We start from the raw sequence: 10,842 nt of genomic DNA, 5'->3' as shown, positions 1-10,842 counted from the left end.
TTGCATTTGTACTATAAGGGGTGAGGTATCTTGTGCAACAATTATGGTCATGGGAGAAGCATTGCATTACAGATCTATTTCTCCAAAGTAAGCAAACTCGATAGAAACTGCAAACCACAAATTTAAATTGAAGACTTTGTCTCAAAGTAAGCACTTTCAAAAATCAAAGATCTTTTTATATGCACAAAATGACTCCTTCCCACAAACTTTTCTAGGAATTGTCAGCAGTAAGTTTCTTTGTTGTGAATGTCAAAAACAATTCTAGAAAAAAAATGGACTGAAAATCATTTTGTTTTTTCATCTACTATAAGAAACTTGTAAAATGTTATGTATTCTATTACTTCATCATCATGGTCAGCATCTCACTGGCAAGTAATCTTAAGGAACCTGTGGAATGCATCTCCGTGATTTGCTTAATAAACTCAATTTATCAAGCATAACTAGAATCGTGTTATGGGAAAGTAAAAATATTCTAAAACACAATAACATCACAAGATGTTCTCCAAATATTCTTACAGAATAACAATATAGCTCCATGTGAGGTTTCTGAGAGGCTTGGGATTGTTGGATGAAGACAAGGATTTTGCTGGATTATTTGCAATCTTATTAAATGTTTTGTATACTTTTTAGTGTTTACAAAAGAAGGTTAACTATTGTTTTATTAAGAGACAGAAAACAAATGCAGTACCCACCTTAAAACACTATAACATAATCCACCTTTTTTTTCCTAAATGAAAATTAACGGAAAGAAGTGGAAAGAGTGTAGCTACAAAGAGCAAAAGCAATAGTGTCTATATTCTAGCATGTACCATTCAATTTCAAATCAATGATAGGAGAATACTTGTTCAAAACTTAAAAACATGAACTTCTCAAATGACAGTTGGATTTTTTTCTCCTCCCTGAGATTTGAAGTTTAAGAGAGTAAATTGACACAATTCTTGAAACAATATCTCCTATCTCAACCACCCTAAAACATCATTATTAGCGCAGGATCTTTAAAACCAATAACCTGAAAAGGTCTGCATCAACGAAGTTTAGGCTTCTTTTTCTGGCCTCCTTGAACTCAGAATGCTGCACAGATCTTCCTCCAGCAGCGGATGGCAACGATTGAGGGTATTACAATCCAGGGGGAATTTGCTAGAATATAGTATGCATAATAGTAAAACAAACTTGCAGAAAAATCATCACCTTCCAAGATTCCTGTTATATAATAAACAGCAATTCCGTATAGTTGGCCCAAAGAAACGGAAAACTGAAGTATGTAGCTATATGACTTCTCAGTTGCAATTGCATATCTGTCATCCATATTGGCAATACAAACAGCTAGGTGTGAAATAATGAAAAGCATTAGAAAATACAGCATGAAATTCAGAGTTAAACTACTACAAACAACAACAATAAAATCTTATTTGAGTAAGTGAGGTCAGCTACATGGATCAGAGGCCATTTGGCTCGGTTAAAGAAAATTCATTAGTTGGAGTGGCATAGCATTAGTTATCTTAGTCATTTCTTTTGTTCTTTATTTACTACTTACACTGCTAGAAGGCAAGCTGGACCCACAAAAACAGCTGTTGGGCCCTCAAAACCAACTACTGCAGCATTCCTTCCTGCATACCTTGAATCCGCTTTGCTATATTCCTTCCCTGTTATTTGTTGATTGAAAAATTTCCAGCAAATAAGAAACAGAAAATTCCTTGAAAGGTCTCCAAATTCTAACAATGGTACATTTGTGTTCAATGTAAAAGAAGCTCACAAACTTCAGCCAGGTAGAAGCCATTCCTATCCTTGAAAAACTCAGGTGAGAAAACAAAATAACCCTCAATAATCGTGTGTGTGAGGCCTGTGAAGGCCAACCAGCACATCAGCAGTCTATCGACTGTGGTTTTCATAAGGCGTCCTGGGAGAATACCAAAGTCATGTAAACAAAATCAGAAGCCTAAAACCATTTCCACCAATCTGATGACAGAAATTCAAATAACAATGATAAAGAAGAAGAAAAAGTATACTCTAAAAACCAAAGCAAGTAAGAGAACATATAGAGTGAACTCAGACAGCATACAACAACTGATATGGATTTATTTATTCCACAAACTACATATTCCGCTTGTAGAATTTAGACTTGGATTCTTATTCGAGGCAACCATCTTCATTTAGGGTGTGTTTGTTTTGAAGGATGGAAATAATATACAAGAGAAATTTTGTAATTTTTTTTGTCAGACTCACACCTCTTTACACTCTACTTTAATTAAAAAAAATCTCCTTCTATTTCCATCCTCCCTATTTTTATCCTCTAAACCAAACACACCCTTTGGAATTAGGGTTAATAACTTAATTGTGGTATGATTGTTAGCCTGTTACCAAGCATACAGAACAATGAATAGGTTCAAAGAATACAGGGGTAATCCAATTTGGATTATATCAAATAACAAAGCATCAGGATCAGGCCATACTGTTGAATAACAAATGACATTCAGCCACAATGTTAATAACATACAGGGACTTCGAGCACATTTCCTGAAAAATATAAAGACTAAAACCACATTTTCCTCGTATATCAATGTAGGAACTAAATTGATGGATATTTAATACTTTTAAGACTACTTCATCATTATTTGAAAGAATATTTAAGCGAAAGTGTAATACTTGATGGGTTGTGGAGAGTTTACTAAAAACTTGGAGAAAAGTGTTGTGCTGGTGGTACCTGAGAAGATCCAGACGAGAGAGAGAAGGAGGAGAGAAGAGAAGACATAGACAGATAGAATGTTAGAGACGGAAAGGAAGCAAGGAACGTAGCCAGGAAGGTGCAAGTCACGTGGGACGTAGGGGTGACCCTCTGACTCTGAGACTCGAGACCCCTCCATCTTCTTCTTCTGCAATGAGGCTGAATGGGATATACTGTTTAGTGCTTTCAAGTGTTGAGTACTTGGTTGGACAGAGTGAATAGTTTCTTTTGTTATTATCTTAGTGGTATACAATATTTATTGGTTTTGTCTCTCATTAACTATGAAGCACGCACCGACACAGACACCAGACATGATACGGACATGAACACATGGAATGTTCAAAATATAGAATGTAATACGGATATCATGCCGGTGTCGGATACTGACATGAATGCGTGTCGGACACGAGACAGAACAAAGAAATGAAGTATCTGTACTTCATTCTTCATCAGAACACTTGACTCGTAAAATTTAGTAAGATTTTTTTTTTTAATCATATTTTTTCTATCGTTTAAGAGTTTTACTGACTGATAACTTTTCGGTAGAAAGAGTGTGGATGAGAGGGAAGGATACGGATCCTCTGTAGCTGAAAAATAAGTGCAGGGATGCAGTTCAATCTTTCACCCTCCATTCTTTTCAAATTATTTTTTTCTAAATGTTTTATTTTAGTATATATAAATGGTTGAGATTGATGCACTTGAAATAAAATTTGAAGGGAATCATGATCGGAAAGGGACGAGATTTGATAAGTGGATGGATACTTATATGACTTCTTGGTAAACTGACCAAATCATTGCAGCTTCATTATCTTGTTTTACCGCTGGCACGTGGTGGAAGTCCAATTCATGAACGTATATTACGTGACCTTTGGCCAACTGTCAAAAACTAACAGCTATTGTTAATGATAAATCAGTGTATGTGTGAAGTGTGTAAAGAGTTTTTATATTCTGATTTTTTTTTATCTATGGTAGGAGGATATATATATATAGAGAGAGGAATTTATAATAGTTTATCTATCTTATTTAACTAATTGAGTTAGATTTCAGCCATTATTGTGATTTAACTATCAATGATAATTTATAATAAGTTGATTAACTTTTATAATAATTATATTGATTATACTTTTTTATTCACTAACAAATTACAATTTTTTACACTAATGATGTATAAAAATTAAACTCATTTTAATACAAATTAAGGTAAATATTAAGCGAGTCTAAATCAATTAATTAAATTATATATATGAATTGTTATAACCATGAATTAATGCATATGCAAAGAGGCTGTTTCCAGATTTGAACTCATGACCAACAAGTCACCAAGGCACAACTTTACCGCTGCACCAGGGCTCGCTCTCTAAGTGTGCATATATATATATTACTATTAAAAAAAGATATATTTTTTATAATCATGGTAACTATGGATTTCGACTCTCTAAAAATTGGTAGGACTTTCGAGATATTCTCATAATAATTAGGGCTTTTGGTACGTCAGTAGCCAGTAGAATCCTTGATTCTCAGATATTTTCACAAGCTTCAGTCATTTGGGTCGATTATAAAATTAATTTTTAGTTCAAAACTTAGTCACATTTAAAGTTTTTCATCCTTCCCTAACATTGTATTTTGTAGAGATTAAACTCAAGTTTTCCTTTACAAAATTTAACCTGTGTTGTCAACTAAGATACACCAATTAGATAATAGTAAATGAAAAATGAGATCAATTTATTGTCATTTCATAAATAACAAATAAGAAACAAATATACTTACTATCATATTAATCCCTTTGTTAAATTCTTACAATGAAAATACTACGGTTCTGGCAAAAGTCATTTTGCCATACTGAAGTCAACACTTGTAAATAGTAAGGACTGCGAATGAAAATAAGCATGTCCATATCGCATAACATTTGTCAGTTTAAACTGGTGGAATTAATCACTGTATAATTTGGTTGCTTTGTTAGAATTGGTATGTTCTAGTCAACGAAATGCAACCCATGCTCCAACTAATGTACTGTTTAATTTGGTGCTTTGCTAGAATTGGACTGAAAAACATTTTGTTTTTTCATCTACACATGAGAAATTTTTAAAAAGATACTTCATCATCATGGTCAGCATCTGGTAAGTAATCTTAAGGAAAATCGATAGCTATGTAAAATTTCTCAAAGTTCGGATGCATCACTGTGATTTGCTTAATAAGCTCACAATTTATCAAGGATAACTAGAATAGTGTAATGAGAAAGTAAAAATATTCTCAGATACAATTACAACATCACAAGATGTTCTCCGAATATTCTAACAGAACAAGAATATAGGCTCCATGTTAGGTTTCAGAGAGTCTTGGAATTGTTGAATGAAGACAAGGATTTGCTGGCTTTGCGATCTGATTCAATGTTTTCTATACTTTCTAGTGTTTAAAAAAAAAAACTATTCTTTTATTTAAAAATCTATATACGACAGAAAACAAATAAAATACCCACCTAAAACACAACACTGAGGTCATTTATTTTTTCTTTCCAAATGAAAATTAAGGAAAACAAGTGTAGCTACAAAGAGCAAAAGCGCTGGTGTCTATATTCTAGCATCTGCCAGCTAACATTCAATATTCAATTTCAAATCAATGATAGGAAAATACTTATTCAAAACTTAAAATTAAAAACATCACCTTCTCAAATGACACTGGGATTTTTTTTTTCTCCCTGAGATATGCAGTTTAAGAGAATCAATGTCACAATTCTTACAACAATCTCTCCTATCTCAACTACCCCAAAACATCATTATTAGCTCAGGATCTCTAAGACCAATAACCTGAAAATGTTTCCTTCAACGAACTTTAGGCTTTTTTGTCTGGCCACCTTGAACTCGAAATGCTGCACAGATCTTCCTCCAGCAGCGGATGGCAATGATCAAGGGTATTACAATCCAGGAGGCATTTGCTCCAATGTAGTATGCATAATAGTAAAACGAGTTTGTAGAAAAATTATCACCTTCCAAGATTGCTGTTATATAATAAACAGCAGTTCCGTATAGCTGGCCCAAAGAAATGGCAAACTGAAGTATGTAGCTATATGACTTCCCAGTAGCTATAGCGTATCTGTCATCCATATTGGTAATACAAACAGTTATGTGAAAAAATGAGAAGATAAAACATGCAATACAGAGTCAAACTGAGCAAAAAAATAAAAATCATTAGTAGCAGCATCATAGCATTAGTTCTCTTGGTCCTTTGTTTAATTTATTTTCAACTTACACTGCTAGAAGGCTAGCTGGACCCTCCAAAACCGCTGTTATTCCTTCAACAGTAACTACCCCTGCATCCCTTCCTGCATACCTTGAATCCCCTTTGCTATATTCCTTCCCTGTTATTTGTTCATTAAAAAACTTCCATCAACTAAAAAAACTGCAAATTCCTTGAAGGGTACTCCAAATTTGAACAATATCATTGTTCAATGCCAAAGAAACTCACAAACTTCAGCCAGGTAGAAGCCAGTTTTATCCTTGAAAAACTCAGGAGAGAAAACAAAATAACCCTCAAGAATAATGTGTGTGAGACCTGTGAAGGCCCACCAGCACATCAGCACTCTATCAACTTTGGTTTTCTTAAAGCGTCCTGGGAGAATACAAAGTCATGAAAACAAAAACAGAAAACCTTCAATCATTTATGCGAATCTGATTACAGAAATTCAAATAAAAATAATAGTAGGAAGCCAAAACAGAAACAGAGACTAAACCATAAACTTGCAACAGATGATATAGTGTGAGTGCCTTGTGAACTAATTAAAAGGAAAAAAGCAATGTACTCAAAAACAAAGGAACTGAGAGAACACAGAGTGAACTGAGACAGCATACACCAACTGATATGGTTTCTTTAGTTGGACAAAACTTAGACGCAAACTCTTGGATATTTTGAGTATTGTTCTCCAATTCTCCGATCAAAATTAGAGTTTCATCTCTTTAACCTACATTGATCTTTAATGCAAACCTTTATTACCCATATTACCAAGGTAAAACTTCAATTAGAAAACAAAAACATCACCAAAAGCACCTATTGCATCTAATTTTGTCCCATTGCACAATAGTTAATGAGAGAAAGGACGGTTTGACCGTTACTAAGCAGGACAATGAATAGGTTCAAACAATACATGGCAATGGGTAACCCCTTTTGGATTGTATTGAATAAAAAAGCACTAGGCAATACTGTTGAATACCAAATCAAATGCAGAAAAAAGTTAATCACAGAGCAACTTATTAATTATTGCCATACTGTATATTCTCAACCAGAATAAAAAATAAAATAAAAAAACAAATCCTGTGAGTTGTTCTAAACCCCCTCATACCTGTCTTCTTCGATTCCTATGAATCCAAAAAAAAAAAAAACCCTAACATGACCATCTAATAATCTTTTAGTCCTTCCCCTCAACAACATGATATGTTTTAAATGCGAATCAAGATTGAAGACCCTGCACGTCGGTTACATAAAAGAAACAATAAAAAGTGGATCTGTGTTTTGTTTTTTAGCGTGGTTGGAATCAACATTGAAACATAAAAAATCACGTCTAACTACTTGGTTATCTGTAAAAGTGGAAAACCACCAAGTGGAGTGTGTAACCAAACATCATTGTTCTAATGAAAGGTATTTCGACATTAAAAGAGATAAAAAGTTTTGAAACTGAACACTGGGTGCATAAATAAAATAATAAAAAAAGCATCTTTTTCACGAGAAATGAACAAATTCCGCTGATGGGTCGTTTATTGAAGTTAAAAAGTTTCATAATTGATAGTACCAGAGAAGATCCAGACGAGAGTGACGATGAGCAATGAGGAGGAGGCGAAGACGGAAAGAATGTTGGACATGGAAAGGAAGCAGGGAGCGTAGCCGGGTAAGTGCAAATCGCGTGGGACGTAGGGGTGAGCCTCCATCTTCTTCTGCAATGAATGGGAATAGAGAGTGCCTAGTGTTGACTACTGAGTTGGACACACACGGTGAAGAGAAATAGATTTGATTTGATAAGGGGATGGATATTTATATGACTTTTTCATAAATAAGTCACTGATCGGAGTGAAAACTATTAGTATTTTTTCGTAATGGCAGCAAATCATGCTCTCTCTCTTTTTTCCTTAATGGCAGCAAATCATGCTACTTTCATTTATTTATTTATTTATTTCATTTACAGTTTTGCACATGGAAAATCCAGCTCACAAAAGCAAATTACCTACCCTTTGCCCAACTGTCAAAAAATGAATTGCACATATTTTAATATGAATTTAGTTTATCTTATTATTTGAATTTGTGTATTATATAGAATTAATATTTTTTAGAATAAATAAAAGTTATGGTAAATTCATTCTTGTTAACTCGGTTGATTAAATATAATATATAAATGTTATAAATCTCTTCATAATTCATATTGTGTTTAATTTATAAAAAAAAATTCCTAGTAGGTTTTTATTTCCTCCTTCCTCGATAGAATAAAAATAGATTACTAACTTTGTCAGGCTTAGTTATTATTGCTTCTTTCCCCATGCTCCAACACCAACACCATACACCCCCCCATTATTATTGCTTATCACTATACCAACCTTAATTACAACCCAACAACAACCCACCATCGAATAAATTTGCACAGTCGTATTAGTTTCACGATATTTTGGAGTGATTTTTTTATGCTAATTTCCCCCACTGTTAAAAAACTAAAGTTATTAATTTTTTTACGGGTTCTTGAAGATTTATTTATTTATTTAAAAAACAATTAGTTTATTAATAATTTAGAGACAGGTGGCATGGGTCATATGATGTGACAAGAATATACCAGACCTTAAAGAAAGAGCAGTTTTGTTGATTGGGCCAAGCTGATAAAAACATTTTTTCGTGTTGGGCCTCAAGACATTGAGTGTGTTTGATCGTCGGGACTTGCTAGGGGCACCCAGCAACATTGCTGGTGCACCCAGCAATTTTTCATAATTCCCAAAATACCCTTCACCGTGTCTTTTCTATAAAAAGCTAGTTTATTAATGCGGAATAAGGTTCTTTCGTGAGATTCCGCGGAAGAAGTTCTTCTGCAGCAATGCATGGAAGAACCTTTTTCCGCAATTGATATTAACAACTGCGGAAGAACCTTCTTCCGTGCATTGTCGCGGAAGAAGTTCTTCTGCGGGATCTCATGGAAGAACCTTCTTCCATGCATTGCCGCGGAAGAACCTTCTTCCGTAGTTAATATTACAACGGTGGAAGAAGGTTTTTCTATGCATTGTTGCGGAACAAGTTCTTCCGTGGGATCTCATGGAAGAACCTTCTTCCATGCATTGCCGTGGAAGAACCTTCTTCTATAGTTAATGTTACAACTACGGAAGAAGGTTCTTCTGCGGGATCTCATGGAAGAACCTTCTTCCATGCATTACCGCGAAAGAACCTTCTTCCATAGTTAATGTTACAACTGCGGAAGAAGGTTCTTCCATGAGATCTCGCGGAAGAAGTTCTTCCGCAGGATCTCATGGAAGAACCTTCTTTCGTGCATTGCCGCGGAAGAACCTTCTTCCGTGGGATCTCATGAAAGAACATTCTTCCGTAATTAATGTTACAACTGCGAAAGAAGGTTCTTCCGTGCATTCCCGCGGAAGAACTTCTTCCGCAGGAATGCACGGAAGAACCTTCGTCTTCTCCCTCGCGCAACAAACGAAACACAAATGTCGTCTAACCTAAGGCTAGCATACACGGCGGAAGGTAACAAGAACGCAACAAAAAACCTTCGTGGAGGAAGCGTGGAGAAGAAATGGACGCTGGAGGAGAGGAAGGAAACGCACGGAGGAGAAGAAATTTGAACTACGTGAACTTTAGAACCTTTTTTTTATTAATTTTTAATAAAGGGCAATTTTGGAAGTTCAAGTAATTGCTGGGTGCACTAGCATTATTGTTGGGTGCACCTAGCAACACCCTTGATCGTCTTGAGAAAGCAAACATTACACAGATGCATTTATTTTTTGCATTTCTATTATTATATTGATAGCAACAATAGCATACCAAAAGCCCTAGTCACTACCAGACTAATCCGCAACTGCAATAGACCAACATACCTGAAGGACTATACGTGAAGAGGGTCCCAGCCTTAGTGCTCAATTCCATTAGGAAACAACTTTAATGCTCATCCAATTTTGTTATAACAAAATTGATAGTATAATAAATATCTAATATTGTAAACAAATACTATAAATAGGAATACAATGAATGAAATGAGCATAGAACTATTCAGAATTACTTAGCTTATTCTCATAGTTTCTTCTCTATTTCCTTGTTCCTCTTGTTAGGTAGTCTATTGCTATCATTTTTTGTTCGACCTATCTTGTTTTTCGCCCAACTCCATGCCAGAACACAACACAAGACAAATAGTCATTGAACGCCTCGAGGAATCAATCTCATGACTAACTCAAGGCCAAGCTACCCTTACCCAAGGCCAAGCCACCCTTATGCAAAACCATGCATCCCTCGCTCAAACACAAACAACAAAGAATATCAAGATGGATTCCATCCTTGATCATCTTACTGCTCTCACAATCAATCCTCCTTCCCCGAAATCTCTAGTGATTCCTTCATCTTCAGAACCCTCCAAACCTCATATGAAACTAGACGTACCTCATTTTGATGGCCAAGACCCGGTTGGATAGATTTTCAAAATTTGCCAATTCTTCGACTACCAAGAATTGCCATACCATAAGCGACTTATGGTTGCCTCATTTTATTTGGATGGACCCGCCTTGTCCTGGTACTAATGGATGACCTACAATGGGTTCATCACATCTTGGCCGACCATATTACAGGCTCTCGAATCGTGATTTGCCCCCACCTTTTATGATGACCCACAGGATGCCCTTTTTAAACTCCAACAGAAGGTGTTTACGCCCCGGTGTTACTTGTTAATATGGATGCGTAAATCTAACCGGCAAGTGTACCGAGTCGTGCAAGTAATAATAAAACGGTAAGAACCAAGTATCAAACTCAGGGAACTTGTTTTATTTGGCAAAGCATCATTCAATAGGTAGACATTTGTGCAAATAATTGATTATCATGAATTAAAAACAAAAGTGATTTCTATTCTAATTGAAAACAATAAATATGAGCAAGTGGATGTG

The 10,842-nt window shown here is 35.2% G+C and overlaps 2 protein-coding genes across 2 annotated transcripts; both read right to left on the bottom strand.

Moving 5' to 3' along the window:
- Positions 1-777: 777 nt before the first annotated feature.
- On the bottom strand, positions 778-3,117 carry LOC100815125 (probable 3-beta-hydroxysteroid-Delta(8),Delta(7)-isomerase). Its single transcript, XM_014762258.3, has 4 exons — positions 2,702-3,117; positions 1,754-1,897; positions 1,535-1,643; positions 778-1,295 (listed from the first exon to the last, which is right to left on the bottom strand). The coding sequence occupies exons 1-4, from the start codon at positions 2,859-2,861 to the stop codon at positions 1,064-1,066; spliced, it is 645 nt and encodes a 214-aa protein (XP_014617744.1). The 5' UTR covers positions 2,862-3,117; the 3' UTR covers positions 778-1,063.
- Positions 3,118-5,199: 2,082 nt separating this feature from the next.
- Positions 5,200-7,848, bottom strand: LOC100783250 (probable 3-beta-hydroxysteroid-Delta(8),Delta(7)-isomerase). Its single transcript, XM_003534127.5, has 4 exons — positions 7,503-7,848; positions 6,185-6,328; positions 5,969-6,077; positions 5,200-5,812 (listed from the first exon to the last, which is right to left on the bottom strand). Exons 1-4 carry the CDS (start codon positions 7,636-7,638, stop codon positions 5,542-5,544), a joined length of 660 nt encoding a protein of 219 aa, XP_003534175.1. The 5' UTR covers positions 7,639-7,848; the 3' UTR covers positions 5,200-5,541.
- Positions 7,849-10,842: the final 2,994 nt, after the last annotated feature.

The sequence above is a fragment of the Glycine max genome, chromosome 9, assembly GCF_000004515.6.
Source record: "Glycine max cultivar Williams 82 chromosome 9, Glycine_max_v4.0, whole genome shotgun sequence".
NCBI lineage: Eukaryota > Viridiplantae > Streptophyta > Magnoliopsida > Fabales > Fabaceae > Glycine > Glycine max.
The sequence above is the reverse complement of the archived record's forward strand: the minus strand, read 5'-3'. Positions and strand labels throughout refer to the sequence as shown.